At 45.8% G+C, this 20,681-nt stretch overlaps 1 protein-coding gene across 8 annotated transcripts in view; it reads left to right on the top strand.

Annotated features, from left to right (window-relative positions):
• BCAS3 (BCAS3 microtubule associated cell migration factor) overlaps positions 1-20,681 on the top strand; it is a 310,290-nt gene that overhangs the window by 270,792 nt on the left and 18,817 nt on the right. For 5 of the 8 annotated variants that reach the window (XM_030462196.1, XM_030462194.1, XM_030462195.1 and 2 more), the window contains one exon: positions 18,288-18,455. In XM_030462196.1, coding sequence (XP_030318056.1) covers positions 18,288-18,455 — 168 coding nt within the window. Of the gene's footprint in view, positions 1-18,287; positions 18,503-20,681 lie in introns of all 8 variants that reach the window. The other 3 variants (XM_030462197.1, XM_030462198.1, XM_030462199.1) reach the window with 2 other exon arrangements.

The raw sequence follows: 20,681 nt of genomic DNA, 5'->3' as shown, positions 1-20,681 counted from the left end.
TGTCATTTCTTTTTTTGATTAACCTTTCGTGTGCTGTGGCTGTTCACTGCAGCCCAGAGGGGTTTTATGATTTGAGAGCTGATGACAAAGACTCTAACACAAGGGATTTGAGCTGGTGGGGTTGTGCTGGGTGTGCAGAGGTTATTGCAGAAGCATCTGGGGGTTTCCCTCTTCCTGTAATTCTGTTGCTACCAGTTATATGGTCGTAAAGTTCATATTTAACGTTAGCAAAAGCAAACATGTAGCCACATTCTCATCATTTAGCCTAATTGTAATCCTTTGGAGTTCATTTTTATCAATTGAGAGGCATGGAAATGACAAGCCCCTTTATAACTATCAGTGAGACAGAGCAGCAGCAGCTCCAAAAAAGCCATGGGATTTTGGAGTCGGCACTGAGAAACTTCTCCATAAATGCCAGCAATAACATTATATTTGAATATTTAACCCTTACCCAGGCAATTTGAGGACTGGAAACCATATGTGCTTTTCCCAATGGAAGCCAAGATGACCCTACATAAAGATAAATATAACTACATGAAAGCATTCAGGAAGGATGGTGTTGTGGTTAAGAGCTGGGCAAGGACTGGGGAGCTCGAAGGTCTAATCCCAGCTCAGCCACAGGCTTCTTGGGTGATCCTGGGCATGTAACTTAATCTCTGCATGTTTCAGGTTTTTTTCCATTTGTGAGTGAGAGATAATAACCCTGCCCTGCAGCCATGCCTGCAGAATAAACTCGTTGCTGCTTGGGAGGTGTGGGCTTGGAGATGCTGCTGGTGACCACCAGGATAAGACTGAGCCAAGAGCTCTGCTGAGGGTATGAGTTGCTTTCAGCTTCACCCTTCCTTCTCTAATTAGGGCTGGGAGAAGAAACTCCTGCCTTAATGAAGGAGTGTGTCAGATGATGGTAGCACACCTGAAGCCTCAACTGGGAAGTTGCACCATTGACAAACGTTCCTTGTGTTAACACAACTTAAATTTGAAAAAACAATGAGGAGGGGAAAAAAATGAGAAAAGGGAAACCTGCAGTAGATGAGGCCATCTGGTTTTGTTTGAGTGCTACCTAAGTAACTTGTGTTTATTGGTTATAGACTGGTGTTTTCTTTATATGGTCTCTGGCCAGGTAGCTGTTGTTCTGCTCCTGACTTTGCATTCACTTCTGCCCTTTGTGACTCCCCTCAGGAGGTATAAATCCTGATCCCTCTTACTGATCTTTGAAAAGATGGGATATTTGACAGTAACCATCAAAACAGAGACAAAACAGGATGTCCCCCCCCCCCATGGGGACATCCCCGGGGGAGCCAAAGCCATGGATCTGGTGGCACAAGGGACAGGCAGCGTGTACCACTGATGCTGTGAGGAGGAAGCACTTTGGTGAGTGAACATGTCTGCTAAAGGGCTGTCCCTGCTCTAGAAAGTAGGTAAAAGCCTGCTGAAGGCTGGGCTGTGAAGAATGTGGGGAGCCTGATCTCCCCTAGGTTTGGGAGGAAGAGTTTTGCTGTAATTATACCCTTCAGCCATTGCCACACTTTCCTCTCTTTCATCTCCAGGCAGGTCCACACATTCAGATGTGAAGCTGGAAATGAAACACATCTGGATATCCCAAAATGACAACAGACTTTTATTTGCTATTTTTGGGATACAACAAAAGCTTTGTCTCTTGCTAATTGAACACATGGGCTCTGAGTTGCTTTTTTTCCCCCTGCTAAACTCCACTTTTCCATGTGTCATCCTACGAGTCCAACATTTGATCTGTGCAGTCCATCTCAGCCATGTGTTTGTTGTAATCTGCTACACATGTAGGCTTGTTTTTGTGTGCATCCTGACCTCCAGTGAGAGCTGCAGTTGTTTCCATCATGGGGAGTGTTGAGGACTTACACATCCTTTTTATCAGAGTTTTTGGCCACCGGGAGCTCCTCGCAGCGCGGAGCAGGGTTCCTGCCAAGCCTCTGGAAGCTCCGTGTTTAGGGTAGCCATGGCTGGTTGGATTGTCATCCCAGATGCTGGGGTTTTTTTTTCAGTGGAACAGAAGTAGAAGGGAAAACTTCCCAAAAATAGAAAAATATCCACAGGAGTCAAATCCAACGTCACGGCGAGGGAAGCTGAGGCTCAGCCTGGGCTCCTTCGGAAGGAAAGGATGGAGGTGGGGTGGGTGGTGGGCACCACCCAGACCTCTGCACCCCAGGGGGGGTCAGCAGAGGAAAAATGAGAAAAATGGGATAGTGGGGTGAAGGGCTGAGCCTCTGCAAGCAGGCTGGGCCATCAGTACCCACCAGGAGGTTGGCCCCACTGTACGGACATTCGTGAGATTTGACTCATTGTGAATCCAGGACCTCTTGATTAGCGTGAAAGATTCGTCATCAGAATTTTTTTTTTGTGTGCCTGTGGGGGATCCACTTACTTATTTCCAACTAAATTGTTCCCATGCTCCATCGTGGTTTGATTAGCTAAAAACTTGGAGTAACAGTTCGAGGCACTTAGCAAAGAACTGCAAAACAGGTGACAACGATCAAACCCTTGGGTTTGGAGCAGGGGCTGCTAGAGCTGGAATGGGCTTGGAGACAACCCCGGGACAGGCTCCTCAGCACTGCTGCCTGTTCTTCCCCAGGAGAAATGACAAATTAAAGCAAAAAGCACATGGGGGTTGTGTCTCAAGGGGGTTGTGTCTGTGCTTGCCCACGCACGCAGAGCTCCAGCCCCCCGCTCTCCCAGCGGGTATCCAGCCGTTCTACCAGTCACCTTTCCTGCAGTAAATATTGGGCCAATTTCATCACATTTGGCTGCTGTTTATCAAGGCAGCACTTAAGCAATGGGGTTTGGGTTGCAGTGGGGAAAGAGCCCGTTGCTGGCTGGCCCTGAGGTGAGGGAATGAGGAGCCACGTGCGGCGGGGCCCGGCTGGAGCCTTTCCTCTCGCCGTGGCGCAACAACCGCCTGACTGCAGCAAAAAAATCAAATATTTGTACTTGAAGACAGAGCTGAGGCAATTTCCACCAGGAATATGCTGTCTCTCACCAGTTGAAAACAATTATGAGGGGATTGTGCTATTACTCTGTTCAGTTCTTGACATACGCTGCTGAGAAGTTTTGTCTTGAGCTCCCTTTTTAGCCAAGAGTAATGTTAAACAAGGCTGAGATTGCACTGGAGGGCTTCCCAATCATCTGAGCTCTGCAGCAGGACTTGTATCTAACAAAACTTAGGCTTACAATTATTATTCATAAATGCACATGTTATGGCTGCAGTTGTTTTACTTCTTTCTTTTACAACCCTATAAATTGTATACAGAGCATAAAGGCTTCACTTCTTAAAAAAAAAAACGTTTTGCAGCCGCCATAAATTATCTTTCTTGCATTCATAATGAAAAAAAAAAGAAAAAAAATCACTGTTTGATGTTTTATATCCTCTTCCCTAAAATGTAAAATATGGTGGTTGGAGCCAGATTTTATCTCATTTGAAAATAAAAGAAGGTTCATTTCCTACTAATTTTTTTCAGTCTTAGATTTGGAGTTCCCGTGAAACGTTGCCCAATCTGCAGAGCAGAGTTCCAGCAAGTTCTGCTTTAGCTGAGCCTTTGCATTTGTACTTACACCACTACTAATGGTCATCATCCTGAAAGGAGTTAGCAACATAACCTGAACCTCTTTTATTATTTTTTTTAATCCCTCACGTTGGTTATATTTCATCTTTCTGTGCACCCTGTAGCATTGGCTGAATATGGGATTGTTGAACTTTTCTCTCGCCAGCCCTAGGAGGACCCTGCCCCAGCATTGCTGTCCTGGAACCAGGCCTTGCTAAACTCCCAGCTCACTGGTTTGCAAAGCAAACTTCAGCCTTGTACTATTTACCTTGGCAAGTGCCCCACCAGATTGATGATCTGTAAAGTGGATTTGTTATTTGGCTGTTTGCTTTGGCAGCTCTTGAAAGCAGTTTGCTGATTGCAGTCCCAGATGTCACTGCATACATTACTGTTCCCTATAAGTTTCTTTTAAAGTTTTAATTTCAGCCACAAATACTATTAAGCTTTTTGCACCTTTCTGTCTTTAACTCATGGATATTAAATATCAAGAGCAGACAGCCTTGATTTCCTTAAAATTTCCCTTTTATTATCTTTGTCAGTCTCCTCCAGGCATCTCTGCTGTGCTGGCAGCCAGGAGTGATGCTGCTGCTTTCCCCTGCTTTGGTGCTGTGCCCATTCGTGCCATGGCTGCTTGCAAGTTGGTCCCATGCAGAGCTTTCAAGTTGTAGAAAACCTGGAAAAATGACTTAGAGTTTTTATCAAGTAGTGGGATTGACACGACCAAGGACTCCAATCGGTGGAGTTGAGAACATCAGGAGTAACACGAAGTGAAATTGTTGGTGCTAAGGCAGACACAAAAGTGTATCATTTTTGTGCTGGGTTATATCCATCTCCTCTAGCTATTATCTCAGTGTTTAAAGGTTTGGGAAATCAATAAGCTCAAAATCAATTTGTTCCTGATGTTGGGTAATCCTGACTTTGGCTCTGATGCTAAAGGTGCCTCTGTGCTTCGCTCCCAGCCCCAAGCACATGGATGGATCATTCTGGTTAAGGTCAAGGAATACCAGGCTAATTTTTTTTTCTGGGATGCCTCATAGTACATTTTCCCTTCTAAAATCCAGTAAGAGATACAAAAAGCTCATTTGGGAGTTTGCTGCTCACCTTCTGCAAGAACCACAGGGCTTCTCTAAAGCAAAGTGGGACCCAGCTCAGTCCAAGGGGGGACACACGATTACTGGGTCCTCATTTGAAGCCATGAAACTGTCCACGTGGAAAAGAGCATTTTTATTTTTATTTTTTTTTCAGTAGGGATACTTTCAGCTTGGAAATATTTCAGTTGAAGAAGTTAATTCACTTGAAGTCAGTTTACTTTTCAAGGGGAGGATATCATTGCAGTATTTTTGGCCACTGCTTGAAAATTCCTCTAACCCTTTTACTATAATAAGCAAATTGAGCAGATTAAAGACACATTACACTGCCAAATGGTTTTTCTACCCAGGGTGACAGGTTTTGGGTTGTTTTTTTTTTTCTGTGGAAAAGGTTGTGGGGGTTTTTGTGAGCTGCTATGCTTTTTTTAGCACTTCCTGTTTTATTGTGTTTGAAGTGTCTTTGTGGTGACCTGTTGGGGTAAGATTCTTCCATATGGAAGTGTTTCTTCAACTTTTAATCATTTTGTTTTGTTTTTAAAAAAATAAGATTTGGAATCCCATTTGCAGATGTCTCTGATTTTGTTTGCAGAGAGCTGGTCCAACTCACTACAGTGTTGCAGAAACAGGAGCCATGAGGAATGCTTTGTACACAGGGACATCCACAGATCTGTACTCAAAATGTAGATACTTTCTTTAAAATCTGTTGAAAATACCCAGGTAAAGACAGGGGGGTCTTTTGTGAGCAGCAGCACACACAGACCTCCTCCTGAGACCTCAGAGCATTCCCAGATTATTTATTTTTGGAAAACTGAAGTAGCTGTGTTGTCATCTATCTGTTGGACAGGTGGAGGAACTAAGGCACATGATGGGCAGATTACTGGGCTGGTCAGAGGGGCATCAAACAAGACTTGGACAGAAAGCTAGGGAGTTATTTTACTATTTTCTCTGTGGTTTCAGTGGTACACAAGCATGTTGGTAGCAATTTCCATCAGGAAATCCTTGCAGCCTTTTTTGCATCGACCCAAGGATCCCACTGATCTGACCTCTTTAGCTTGCCCTTGTCCCACATGTGCAGCTATGGGCATGGATTTGAGCCTGACTTTCAAAGCTGACATGGAAAAGACTGAACCTGTGAAAGTCTTTATCATCTCCAGACCTGGCAGGGCTTCAGGGGCTCTGGGCAAATGGGGCCTTCAGCTCCGTGGCAACTCTCCAGTTTAAATCTTTCACCAAAACACCTCTATCCTATCCCACTTCCTCAGGAGGTTCCAAATGTTGTCCAACTAGATGAAAAATTAGCCAGTGTCTTAGTTTGTAGGGCTACAAAGGTCAAATGTCTTGGAGAAACAAGGTGCTAAGATGCTAATTCCCCACCTTGGCATGAGGAGGGAGCTCTCTGCTCCATTAAGCAGAAAATGCAGGTGGTCTGAAACATCTCTCATTTTCCCTCTCTTCTGAATGCAATTAACCCAAATCTGCTGGAATTACAGAGAGGAGAAACAGGGTAATGGCAGTCCCCAATCCTGCCCTGAGATCGGGTTGGAAGCAAAGGGCTTGGGGACATCCCTTGTGAGTGCCATCAGAGGTCCTGGTCCCTTCCTTGCTCAGTCTGTCCCCAGCGTGGGACATGCAGGAAACTTGTGGTGAACTTCTGTTCTCACACTGCACCTCCTACACTTCTCCTCTTGGAATCTTGTTTTCCACTTTTTGGAGATTTGTGAAACATATGCTTTGGAGGGTTCCCAATTTTTTTTTTTTCCTTCCAACAAGAATTACTCTTTGCTTTGTAAGAAGCCCCCTGAAAAAAAAAGAAAAAAGAAAAAAAAAAAATGCTTCTTTCTAACTGACTGACCTGGCACGACTCAGCAATCCACATTTCTCATCACTTCAGAGTGTACTTTTATAGGGCATAAAAAGGGTGTTATGATCCATGTTCCCAAACCTTGCCTCAGTGAGCAAGAACATCAATAAATGGGGCTTGATGGACACCAGAGCTGCCCCCCTGCTCCCCCAGTGCTCTGCACATGCCCTGACATCCCTTGTGAATCTATTTGCCATACAGGAAACTACTCCTGCCTCTGGTGGCCTTTTCATGTATCCAAGATAATCCTTGTGTGCTTAGGAAAAGTTCCTTCTCCCAGGATACATTTCTAGTTTGGATCTTATTGTACTTAAAAATGTTTTGCTTCATCTCATGTCCAACTTGGTTTTTTTTTCCTCTTTCCTTGATTTAAATGAATCTGCAGATAGGGAGGTCACAGTACCTGGAACTGATAAAAGATTCTACTTCCTTTCTCCCCTTTTCCTTTTTTTTTTTTTTCCTCTCTGTAAAGTTATTATTGTTATTTCTTTGGTTCATTAGTGAGATGCTGGGTTGATGTCTGATGTTACATGCTCTGATCCAGGAAAGTCTGTCTTGGTTCCAAGGCTCCCAGCTCAGAGGCTCTTTCCACCTTGATCTTTCAGCAGAGCACTAAAACATTTGGCAAGTGTTTTGTCACTTTTTTTTTTTTTTTTTTTGCTGCTGCCCAGGATTTTTGAGAGATTCCCTTTGGAGAGCTTCCACCCTTGAGCTTGCCCACTGTAGGAAATAATTGTACATGGATTTATGGAGCTGCCCCATCAGATCTGCTACATCCCTCTCTCATCTTCATTAGCTGCTAACATTTGCTTACCTCCTTGGATTTGCTTCTCTCTATTATTAAAGGAAGTTTTTTCTTAGTGCTTCATGCCAAGTGAACTCAGAGATGGCTTTGTGCTGAGAGGAAGATTATTAGGATGCAACAAACAAACCCCTCTGCAAAACATGGGTGGTTTGACTCAGATTTTCAAACTGGGAAAGGTGGAGGATCAGCTTCTACCAAGGTTACAGGGTTCTCCCTAATAATCAGATTTCTTCTGCCTATTAAATTCCCCAGAAACTTGTGATTAGCCCCACTTCTGAGAGTTCACAGCAGCTCAGTTCTATTCTACTGTAAAACTGTCAGTGGTGATTTTTTTTTTTTTAAGATGGATTTTGGTTCCTGTGCAGAACTACTTCTTGCTAAATTCCTTTCCAACCAAACACACTTGTCTTTTCTCAGCCATTAAAGACAATAAACTCCATGTTTGGGTTTTTACATGCTGAACTTCATTTATAATGACAGATCCCTGTTTATAACACACTAAAGATTTTTGTTAGCTTTCTGGCATAAAAATTGGAATCTCCTCCTTTGATTGGTAGTTATTAGTAGCAGGTTTATCCTTTTAAATATGTACAAGCTCTGATTTCAGTGGGATGAACACACAAATGGAAGTCAGGGGCTCTCAGAATCCATCCTTCCTTGGTTGTCATCATCCCAACTACTCACATGGACTAAAGCTGGTTTCACTGGAGGATTTTGAGCTATAGCAACCCAGAAAGTGACAGGACCAGGTTTAGAGACTGGGATCATCCCTGGGAAGAACTGGGATTCCCTCTCCCCCTGGGCAGTGGTGGGGCTGTGCCTGACACAGCAGCTCCAGCTCTGCTCTTATGGCAGTTTCTGCTATAAAATGTGAATTCAGGGGGCTGGAAAGGGTGAGCAGAGCTGGGTGGCTGAATCAAACCCTCCTGGAGAAGCAGGAGGGAGAAAAATCCACTTTGATGTGCTGGGAAGAGGCTGAGGTGCTGGGAAAACGGGAAGATCCTCCTGGGAAGATCTTCTTGAGGGATCTGCCAGCACCTGTGGGGTCAGGCAAGGATTTGGGGCATCCTGACTTAGATTTCCAGGCACCAAGGTTTCCCCTTCACCCCTCTCTGTGTACCTGATCCCTTTGGGAAGCTTCTGGTTAATCCTCAGTTACTTTATTTGGCATCTGTCAGAAGACTTCAACCCATGCCCAACCTGTCATCATTTTCATTGGAAAACCTGTAGGGAATGGGAGGCAGTGATCTGATGGGATAGGAGAGAGAAATTCCAGGGACATTAGTAAGATTTTAATTGGAATTTTGCCCTGTAAGAATAATGCTCTACCTGCACACCCTTCCAGGCACCTTTTGTGATTTCTCTTACTTCTCTTACTTCAGAGCTCTACTGTCAGGTAAAAAACCAGTGGTGTTATTCCAGGCAGCCCAAGTCCTTGTATGACTTTTTCTGAAGCAGTTCTTGCTGATTCCTGCAAGCTTTGCTTTCAGCTGTGACCACTGAGCCAGCTTTGCCCAACTCCTCTTTGCATGTGGAGTTGTTACTGCAAATTGCCAAGTGCAAACATGAAGCATGTGGAAGGGGCAAATCTTTGCTGAGGATGAGATGAGTTAAATGACCAAAAGCCTGAGGCTAGGACCTGCCAATCCCAATAATTTTTTCACTCCATCATCTCACCTTGCCACGTCGCTCTGCCTTATCCAGCCACCAGCTGTCTGATGGATAATCCAAGTGACAAGGGCAAAACCTCCTCAAGGAATTCCGAGGAAAACTTCAAGACAGTGAGGATGGGGCTGCTGGCTCCTGCCCAGCTGGGTCCTGCCTGGCTGGAGTAAAATCCCTGCCTTGGACAGGGTTTGGGAGGAGATCAGACCTTGGGACTGGGAGCCACCATGTGCTCTGGTCCTGTTTCAGCAGCATCCTCAAGCCCACACTTCACTTTGAGGATAAATATATAGAGATAGAAACCAGATTTCCCATTTCCAGGTCTCCAACCTCTTTCCTACAGATTCTCTTCTGGAAACTTTCTGCTAGCCAGGAAGAAACTGACCCTTTAGCTCACCTTGCAGTGAACATTTCTCCATGTGCATGATACTTATTTTAAAATAAAATTACCCCCAGCCCAGCTGATGTCCTTGACACTGGTAGGTTTGGTCTGCCCAATGGGAGGTGGGTGAGGATTCCCAGGCAGGGGAAGCCTTTTCCTTTCCCTTGCAGATTTCCCTTGGGATTTCCCACCCTTCAGCTGCCCAGGATCTATACCCACCATGAATTTGGCCTTTCCAAGCATTACACTCTCTGTTTCTATTACACAAGGAGTCTCCAATTACAATTTGAGTGATATATTAACATGTAGCACAGTTCCAATGTTTTTTCAACACTTAAGATTTTTTTCTTTTTTTTTTTTTTTTTCATTCAAATGAAACAATCAGAATTAAATTCCTTGGCTCAGACATTTACCACTAATTCTCAAGCAAGATGACAAATCCACACTTATGTGTCAAAGTGTAACATAAGATCTTAGTTATCCAAAAAAAAAAAAAACCAACCATGAGTTGTCAGATCTTGCCTTACTTGTGGGCAAAATGTGAGCCTTTTATAATCCATTATATGTGCTTTGTACACGTGTATAAGTGTGTGCATTTGCACGTGCCACGGGCTTGATAATAAGCAAGATAAATCTTGGTGTTTTCTTAAGGGAAGTAATATATTATTTAAATCCCTCCAGTGGAATTGGCATATTTCTGCCTTGCTAAGTGAGCTCACTAAGGCTGTGCCTGCAAAGCTCTTCCCAAGAGCTCAGAAATGATTTGGCATATAAACAAATCAGCAAATCAGTGTGTGGTGTCACAGAAAGCCCAGCTGGAACCTTCCAGCATCTTACACTCCTCTCCCTGGTGAAGCCAATACAAAGACTTCACCCTCAGAAAGCTGCAGCTTTTATTCAGTTGAGAAGGAAAACAAAATAAAGACTTGTTTAAAAAAACAAAACAACTCTGCTGAGGCAATGGAATTCATTCTGTGTTTAAATTTCCTAGGCATTGTTGAGGATCTCAATAATCATCTTCTTGTGAGCTTAACTAAGTCATGGATCTTCTGAGAGTGGGAAACTTAACTAGGAGGGGAAAAAAACTCCCTGGATTTTCTAATTTTAACCAGGACTGAGAATTAGAAGTATGTGAGGACCACAAGAAAACAATTCCAACCTTGCAAAAACTAAGAAGTGCTGAAAATCTTTTGTGAATCCTTTTTTAATGAATTTTCCAGACCTTGAGCTTGAAAGAATATCAGGTAAAGTTTTTCTGCTGGGCAGAATCCTACCTGGTCCCCCCCCCATCCAGCCTGGCTTGTGCAGAGCTCTCTGCTCTTCAGGACCCTTTCCTTTTATCAGGATTAAATGGAAAGAAATGTTAATCTCTGAGGGACTTGGGGCTGGTGGCAGCATTCCTGGGTTTTTCCAGGCATTCTGATCCTGCAAAGCTGTGAAGAATTAAAATGTGCAAGAATCTTGCTTTTCAAGGGGAGGGAGGAACATTTTTTTTTCTTGGAAATTAATTTTACTGCAGGGGGGTGTTTTGCTGTTCAGATCCTAGCAGCATCCTGTTGGTTACACTGCACTTTCCCTCTCTTTGGGCTTTTAGGCTGCAAAAAACCAGTTGCACTCAGCATTGCCAGAAGGGTGTGAATGTCCAGATTTCCAGCACGGGGTGTCCTCAGGCTACAGAGGAGTCACCCCCTTCCCCACTGCCCTCAGCACTCACCCCAGGGTTGCTCCATGAAGAAAATGACCAAATCCTCTCCTTCTGGTACTTAGAAAAAAACACAGCATAAATTTTCCCCCGATGACACCAAACACTGATTTTTTTTTTTTTTTTTTTTTTTTTTTTTTTTTTTTTTTTTTAATTTTTTTTTTTCATTTTATCTTTTTTAACTCCAGCTTTGGATGGATGTCACATCCTGCCTCCAGTCTGTAAAGCATCCCAGCTCTCTCCCGTGTCCTTTTCCTAACCTCAGTGCCTCAGGGGGGAGCCAGGAGCCAGGCAGGGCTGGAGGAGCCATCGGTGATGATGCTCGGGGGTCTCTGCAGAGGTGTAGGGGGGGTTGGTGCAGCTTTTGGCAGGCTCAGGGCTTGATGATGGCTCTGTGGTGACACTCGAGTCCCTCATTTGGTGGCCAGGTGTATTACCAGTGTGTCCTGAGTGGCAGGGAGCATTGGAAGAGAAGGCAGGGATGAATAAATCCCTGAATTATTTCTGGGCAGAGCCAGCCCAGGGATGGGGAGGTTCTTTTGTCAAGGCTGAGGTGGTGGTAAAAGAGGGCAGCTTCATGCTGAGGAAAGGCAGAGCCTTCAGAAAGGAGAGTAAAAGGTCAGGACTAATCCAAAAGGACAAGCAGTGTATGTCTGTGTGTATATTGGGTTTCACATATGAAATCCAGTCATGATAAATCTGATGGCTTTAGAAACATCTACTTTGATTAATGAAAACATAGTTCCCATAGACCATGGGTTTCATACTTCAAAGTTCTCCTGGATTTAGGACCTTAGGTTTTGCTTATTCATATAACATGCAGGAAACTATTTTTAAATGAATACTGGAGTTAAAAAAAAAAAAATAAAATAGAGGCAAATGTTTCAACAGCAGTGGTGCAGATAGACTGGATAATAAGGAGCAAAATTAACAAACAGCAGACATTTTATTATGCATTTTACAATAATGTTTACATTCTTTCCTCTGTATTTGTTTTTCCTTGAAAAGATTTATGTATTTATAAAAATATCTCACTGCTCCAGCTCTGAAAATTGCAGCCTTGCTCACATTTGAAAGCCTTCAGGATGGCTGTGATGGCTGGCGAGGTTCCTGAGCAGGGAAATGCTTCTCCTGAGCTTGTGGTTAACCCTTTTTGCCGGAGTGGAGGAGCCAGAATTTGTCAGGGTGTGGGCAGGGGGCGTGAGAAGGTCCCTAAGGACCTGCTGAGCCTGCCCCGTGGTGATTCTGAACATTTCCATCCATCATGGATGGGGTGAGGTTCAGCAATCAATGGGATGAGGTTCATCAGTGAGGTTCAACAACCCCATGGGGAGCTCAAGGCTGGGCACAGAGTGGCAGAAAGAGACCTGGGAGTTTGGGTCACCAGGAAGGTGACCATGAGCCAGCAGTGTGCCCAGGTGGCCAAGAAGGCCAATGGCATCCTGGGCTGGCTCAGGAACAGCGTGGCCAGCAGGTCCAGGAAAGGGATTCTGCCCCTGTGCTCAGCCCTGGGGAGGCCACAGCTTGAGTCCTGTGTCCAGTTCTGGGCCCCTCAGCTCAGGAAGGAGCTTGAGGTGCTGGAGCAGGTCCAAAGGAGGCAACTGGGCTGGTGAAAGGACTTGAGCACAGATCCTGTGAGGAGAGGCTGAGGGAGCTGGAGGTGAAGAGGAGGCTCAGGGGAGACCTCATCACTCTCTACAACTCCCTGAAAGGAGATTGGAGCCAGGGGGGGGTTGGGCTCTATCAGTCAGACAAGAGGCCATGGGCTTCAGCTCTGCCAGGTTTAGGTTGGATATTACGAAAAAAATTCTTTCCAGAGAGGATGATCAGACATTGGAATGGGCTGCCCAGGGAGGGGGTGGATTCTCCATCCCTGGAGGCTTTTAAGAAGAGACTGGATGTGGCACTCAGTGCCATGGGCTGGGAACCACGGGGAATCAAGGGTTGGACTTGATGATCTCAAAGCTCCTTCCCAACCCAGATCATTCTGGGATCATCTTGGTCATTGTCCTGACTGTAGGATGTGTCAATGGCTGGGCAACCATCTGCCTTCCCCCCCTCAGAGCCACCCTAGGGTTACCCCCCTGCCAGGCTTCCTCCCCCAGCAGCTGCATGTTTGCTTCAAAACTCATTTAGTACTAATGACAGAGGAATAAACAGGTTTTTGTGTTTCTAAGTGTGTAGTGTGGTGAGGAGGGACTCGGGAACCTCTCAGCCTCACTTAGCCCGAAGTTCAAAGGGATCTGAAAGTGTTCTTTGCCTGTGGGTCTGGGCACCCCCACTGAAGGCTCCATGAATTAAATGCACTCAGAGGCTACAGAGCTGGTGAGTAATGTCCTGTTTATAGCAGAACTGAGAGCAATTCTGGAAAAAAAGAAACTCCGTGGGAGGGAGGATGACAGGGAGAGGGAGTTCCTCGCTGAGGCTGGAGCATCTGCCCTCCTTGCCAAGGGCAATATTTAACCCTCACACCTTGGGTTATCAGCTGTGCAGGGGGGGTGAGGTCTTGCAAAGCCTGTCCCACTGAATTTAAGGTGGATGGGGCAGAGGACAGGGTGGGCAGTGCCTGCTGCCAGGTTCAGAGAGGGGATCCAGCTGGGATCCCAGCTCCTCCACCCTTCAGCCAGGCTTTTCCCCAGGTCCTTGTTCAAACCCCAGGAGCTGCTGCTTTGTGGCTTTCCCCCTGGAGTAACAGAGTTATGGCATGGGAGTGAACTGGCAAACTCTGTAGGAAAGTTGAACCATTAATGTTTAAACGGGGTATGTTACAATTTGACTCACTACTTTGGGCAAGGAATTTCCAGGCGCCAGTTCCTCACACACCCATGGGGTTCCTGCTCCTGACAGGGCTTCTTCTGAGCACCTCTGGCACACTCACACTGGGGTTCCTGGTGTGGCCAGTGCCAGGCAGATCAGGAATCCCATCCAGGCCAATTCCTCCTCCTCAAGGGACCAAAAGAGGACAGGGTGTTTGAGCCTCCATCCCTTTCATGAGAAGGATGCATCCTTTATCAGTTAAAATTGTCAGGTCACTGCCTCTTCTATTTACTCTGTTATTTTTGCTCACATGGATGTTGCAATATGCAAGGTGAGGCTCAAAACTGTCAAAGCTTTTTAATAGAACCATTACTGTATTTTTCAAGAACGTAGCCCTTTTGATTTACTGTTCCTTAGAAGACAGGAAATGGAGCTACTTGATTTCATATTTTAAACAAAGCCGTCCAGAGGTTTAATGAAAAAAATTTCCCTTGGCTTTTGAATTAAAGGGCTATGGTGAAAGATTTAGCTTAGCTATTTTGACTTAGAAAAATAACACGCTAGAAGCATTAAAATATTTTGTAAAAATACTTTTTACTATTAGATCTTTCAGAGAAGAAAATAAGCTTCTCTGGTTTTCTGGGCCTTGGTGGGTAGGGCTGTGAATTGAAAGGATGTTTCCAAGGTTTGGGGTTGGTCTTTTTTTTTTTTTTTTTTCCTCCTGTAGAATTTATTTTCCTTTTATATTAAAAGCCTTGAAACAATTGTGACGTGAAAGACAAATCCTGTGCTTCTAAGCAAGGTAATTTGGGATGAGCAATAACAGAAGCCTTTGCTGTTAATAAAATGCAAGAAACGTTAAGCAGAAAGAGGAAGGGTCTGATCCTGCTCTGTCCAGCAGTGGTGTGAGTGAGGAAAGGGCTGTGCTTGGGAGGAGGCAAATGTCAGTGGAAGGACAGAACCAGGAGATCAGTATCAGGAGAAAATTCAAGTTTAAATAGGAAAATCCTGCGTGTGGAGCAGAATTAGCTTGGAGTGTTTGGGGTAGCATAAAGCTAAACACCCTGGAACTGCACAACAAAGCACTTTGGGCTGGGTGGTGAAGCCAAGGGTTCTGCTTGTTCCATTTGGTTTAGTTTGGGGTTGTTTCTTCATTTGTAATGCAGGGGGTCTGGAAGGGTGCTTGGGCATCATACAAGGGAGGCTGATGGGCTTCATTTCCACCCAGTTTCATCTTCAGGAAATAAGGGGAGAAGTAAACGTTCTGTTTGCTTGAAAGCCCCACACCGGAGGATGAAATATTGACTCCATTTGAAGTCAAAGGGGTTTTTTTCAATGGTTTTATGAGGTTTCACCAGAATTACACTAGTAATTGCTTGGATAAAATAATACCTAATTAGCTGCTTGGTGGAGTTATTTCTAAGTGACTTTCTCCTTTGAGGTGGAGCCCATTCCCCCTGTCAGAGTAGGAGCAGGAGCAGGGCTGGGACCAGGACCAGGCTGGGCTTCACACCTCAGGGCTGAGCCTGGGGGATTTCAGCAGTTTGTCAGGAAAGGCCCAGGGTGAAGTCTGCCTTCTCTCAACCCTTCCTTAATCCCCTAAATCAGCAGGAGCTTTTTTCAGCTGCCTGGGTCCCTGGGTGCTGTTCTGGGATTGGGTTTGGGGTGGGATTTTCAGAGCAGGAGACTCCACTGAGGTTTATTTGTAAACTTCTCTCTGGCTGACGATGGGGAATTCGATAGGGTTATCAACCCAGATACTCAGATTGAAAAGGGGAGAGCAAGGCAGCCAGAAAGAGATTACAATTTAATAAATAGCAGAGATAGGGTTAGCTGCTATCAGTGTAAGTTTAATGTCATTAGCTCGTGTGCTGTTGGGAAAGATCCACCTAGGACAAAGCACCCAAAAGCTCCTGGGGAGCAGTCAGTCCATCTACCATTTCATCCACTTGACAGAAGAGTTTTCCAAGGTGTAAAAATACCAAAGAACTTTGAGAAACTGATGTTACTTTGAGAAGTCTGCTCTTGCAGTGCTCTGTCTGTGCCAGTCACCTTTGTTTCTCCTGAAACAGCTTTGGTTGACATCAGAGAGGGACAGAGCCATGTAGGAAAGGACCTGATGGGTGGTGAACCAGAGCTGGATGCTGGGACATGGATCATCCAGCCACATGGAGGAGTGAGAAGGGAGGAAAGATAAAACAGGAGCTTCCCCAGCCTTGCAGTTTTTTTACAAGAAAACTTCCAGTGCAGCTGATCCCTCTAACCTGCCTTTACATTAACACCTGCAACCTGAGAACTTTTGGCAGCTCTTGGCCCTGATTGCAGAGGTGATGTTGCTGCACTTGTCTCCTTTGCTCTCACTTGAGAAGCTCAGGAGCTGGAGCCCAGGGCTCTATGAAGTTTCTCCCTGCACACACACACACACAGGCATCTTGGCAGAGCTTCAAAACCCATTTGCCTTGTTATTCATATGTCTGCTTATAGGACCAGAACTGCTCCCATTCCTCACTTCTGAAAGAAGGGCAGGCAGTAGTAAAGCAGAGATTTCTCATCAGCATTTCTGCCAAAGCCCTGGAGCTCACCCTCATCCTGCTGCCACCCTGAGCTTTGGGGATGTGGAATTAAAAGCACCCCCTGGGAGCTTTCCAGGTAGGTGAGCAGCCCTAGCAAACGACCTGAAATCAGGGGGGTCTTGGAGTATAAAGGGAGTGGGGGTCTCAGGGTGAAGCTGCAGAAGGATGACTTGAAAAAAGAAGCTTCAAAGGAAAGACTGAATTTTGCTTTTCCTCCTGCACTTGACAATATGGAGATGTTGCAGAGACTTAAACATCACTGAAATGACTTTGCCTCCTCACTGCATTTTCTCAAACAAGCTTCAAGAACCCTTTGCTTTCAAACAAACGAGCAGACTGGAGCAACCTTATAAATCCAAAGACCCATTAAAAGTTGAAATATTTGGTCATTCCCCTCGGTTTCAACCGGGATCCATCCAGAGTTCAAGTGCATGTATCCTAGAAGAGCCACGGGCCCATTTTCTAGAGCTTCCATTGCATTCTCCATGATTTTTCCAGTGCCAGGCATCTCCTCCGCAGCCGGGCCGGGAGATAAATCAACGCCGTGCGTGCCGATGAAATTCAGGAGCCAGAAGCCACCGTTGCAGCCCATATAAATCCCTGAATGCCAGCCCTGGTGCTTTTTCTCCATGCCATTAAGAGTTCCAAATTATCTGCCCCTCTTTGCTGATGTATGGATTAACTGCCTGCCCGAGTGTTTACTAACGGTTATCACCCGGTACTTGGGGCGTTATCAGAGGAAGGGACGCCTGCCGCGGGGCTTGGTCTCTCACCCTTTCTATTACCACCTGTCAGTGGCAGGGGGTGTGTTGTGAAGCTGTACAGTCACAGACTACAAGTGTAGATAGTTTCTGACGGCTGATCAAAGGGGGAAAACCAAAGGCCTGATAACAAGGACGTGTTTCGTGTACTTTTAACTCGGAGAAACGTCGGCATTTGCGTTTTTTTTGTTTTTTTTTTTTTTCCCCTGGCTAAGCTGGCAGAAACCAGGCCCTATAAATGCTGCAGATTCAGTTACCTAATAGTGGGGTAAATGGTATGTGCTTGAAGCAACAAAGCATAACTGTAATCTTGGTCCAAGTGGGAATGATTTCAGTAAGCCTTCGCAGAGGTCTCGCTGTATAATAAAGCAGAATAATTTTAATTTGTACTTTGAAGTGATCTCGAGTTCAGGATCTGCTCTTTGCAGTCAGCAGAGCATCACACCCTCTTGTCAATGAGGTAATAACAGCAAGTAAGGAATTATTTGAAGCATCTTTGGTAGGTACGTGCTCTGTGTCACAACAGCAGCAAAGCACTGCTGGGGACAGAGTCTCTGCTACCTCACACTTGACCTAAAGTTTCACAGTGCTGGAGCAGGGAATACCACAGATATCCCTGACTGAAAGGAGGGCTCACTTTATTCCTTCAGCAAACATCCTCCAGAAAGCAAGCCCTCCTTTCCTCATCTCTACATCTCCCTCAAGAGCAAGAAAGGGATTTTAGCTCAGATTGGTAGCTCAAACCCAAAAGGACTGAGCACTGCACAGTAGCCCAGTGAAAGGCAAATTGTTTGTAAAACTCATTTCTGCTTGTACTCAACATGCATGTTCTTAACAACACGTGTGCAGTTTTTAACATGACATGTCATCTCCATCAGTCTCATCCTCCTGATTCCCTGACTCTCACTAACACCAGACCAGAATTGGCTCTGCATTATTCATTTAACCTTTTTGCTTCCAGCTGCTTGGCCAGAGCTGCTCAGGGCTCTGCTCTGCTCTTAACGCCAACATTCCCACCAGTGCTGAAACCAGGAACCGGGAACGCCAAGGCTCCTAGGGAACACCTGGGGAAGGAGCTCTGTCCCAGGGTGTCCCAAACATCTCCTGTTTGTTTGTTGAAGGTGCCTTCGACCGGAGTGTGACCTTGCTGGAGGTGTGTGGGAGCTGGCCTGAGAACTTTGGTCTCCGTCACATGTCTTCCATGGAGCACTCCGAGGAGGGGCTGCGGGAGCGCCTGGCCGACGCGATGTGCGAGTCTCCCAGCAGGGACATAGTGGGCTCAGGAACAGGTACAAAGAAGAGGTGTGATCAGAGATCACGTACAGCTCACCCAATGGTGATTTTTATTTTATTTTTCAATTTTTGCTTTTCTTTGCCTCTCTCCGCTGCCTTCTCTGGTTAGTGAGCTGGGGATCTCACTTGGGGTGAGATAAGGTGTCTGATACATAGTGTGAGAAGCCTGAAGTAGCTTGGAAGAAAATTCTTGGAGTTTCCTTACTGTAGGAAAGGAAACTCTGCCAGCTCGGGAGCATCCCAGTCTCTTTGTAGAGAGCTGCCCTTGCCCACCCTGCTCCAAACACTGTCATAATCACACACATCCTCATTTTGTGTCCTGAATAGAGCCCCAGTGAAACGCTGGTTCTGTAATCCAAATTAATCCATCTTCATCAGTGTCCATTATATTGATAAATTATATCATCTGTTTAAGTAAATGGAATGGCACGTCAGAGATTATGCTGCTCAGAAGGGGCTCGGTGGCAGGAGATGCTCAGAAATGCTAAAGGGCAGTTGTTGTGGTTTTATTGTCTCCATCAGTTTGGACTTGGTTTAGAAAAAAACACTTGGGCCCCTCTTTGAGCTGTGCCCCATCTGTGCTGGGACCAGCACCTGAGAGCAATGGGGACTTCTAAGAGCAGCTGCCAGCTCCCTTGTCACTCCTCTGGCATCTTGCAGGGAAAAGAGGACAGGGTCCAGCAGAAACCTGTGGGTGGGACAACCTAGGGACAGGATGGGAAGGCTGAGTAGAGCAGGAGCTGCCTCTTCCTTTGCTGTTGCCCCCAAGAATCATTGAGGGCTTTGGAGAAGGCTCAGGGACTGTCCCATCAGGGCTCATTCCCCTGTTCTGCATCTGGGTCCCTGTTGAGCACACAGCCCATGGCAGATCACCAGAGCAGTGCCACGTCCCACAGTCTGGAGGAGGAGGTGGCAAAGAAGCAGATTTTAAGCCCTCAGCTGTAGGTGCAAGTAGCAAGAACCAAGCTGCTGGGTGGTGCAGAAGCATCCTTTGTAGCCCAGCTTGTTCCCTTTCAAACTGTCTTTCCATCTGGAAAAAAAACTGAGTCAAGGGATGGTTTAAGATCTGGTATTAAGAGAAGGAGTTGGCTGAACACAAAGTGTGGCTCCCAGTTCCAGATCTGGTGCAAATTCTCCTCAGCCTCTTGCCTTGGATGAGGCACTTCACGTGAAGCACAGGCTGTGGAGGTGGCCAGAGGCACATGTTTCATCACTTATTGACCCAAACTGTGCCCAGAGTGAACTTTGGGATGGTGTCCACTTCCCATAGCAGGTCAGCTCCCCTCAGGCTGGGTGGCTTAGGGGAAAGGTGAAGAGAACCCCTTCTTGTGAAAGCTGGAGCCTGCTAGATGTGCCAAGTTAAGGTGACTGCCCCAGAGACTTGACATTGTATTCTGTTGGAAACCAAGAACTTTGTCAGAGATCTGACAAATCTGTATTTTCCTGCCCTTTTCACCCAGCTGGTAGCAGTGAGTGCCAACTTCTTTGGCATGAGGCTCCTAGAGCTCTGAAGGAACCGTTCAGAGAGGGGCCATCACAGAGCTAAAATTCATCCAAAGAGATTTCTCTCTTTTATCCAGACACATAAATCTTCATAGTGAGCCTAGGAGAGTTTCCAACTCAAAGCAGCCCATGTAAGCATTGACCCAACTCACTCCATCCCACTCCCCTCCTCTGGCTGTCCTTGCACTCTGTGTTTTCTTGCCTGTGCTGGGATTCTCTCTCTCCCTCCCACCCTTTATTCTCAGGATTTGGGCATGTGGTGACTCAGAGCAGCAGAGCAAACCTAGTGATAAGGCTGTGAACTCCAGTGCCCTTTCCACTTCCAGCCCCTAAAAGCTCTTGAGCTCATCTTAACCACATGGCCATAAAAAGTCCTCTCCTGCTCAGCCCATACCTGGGAAGCCACCCTGGCCACAGGAGGGGTCCAGCCTTGCTGCAGGCTCTGGTTGTCAGGCTGTGGAGCATGGGGAAGTGCTGGCATTTGGCTGCTGGTTAATAAATGGGGGAAAAAAATGTTTGGAAGGACCTTTGCTTCAAAGAAGAGGTGTCTTTGTTGGATTGTAACAAGGAGGATAGTTTTCATTTCCCCCAAAGCCACTTACATCCTAACAAACCCAAGCTGAGATGAATAAACTTTGAATAATGTTCAGTTTTCTAGCCCAGCTTTTCCTTCCTTGGATTCCCTTCTGCACACTCACCTCAGTGAAATGACAGCAGAA

Source organism: Calypte anna, chromosome 19 (assembly GCF_003957555.1).
Source record: "Calypte anna isolate BGI_N300 chromosome 19, bCalAnn1_v1.p, whole genome shotgun sequence".
NCBI classification, from domain to species: Eukaryota; Metazoa; Chordata; class Aves; order Apodiformes; family Trochilidae; genus Calypte; species Calypte anna.
Note: the sequence above shows the minus strand (reverse complement) of the source record. Positions and strands in the feature narration are given on the sequence as shown.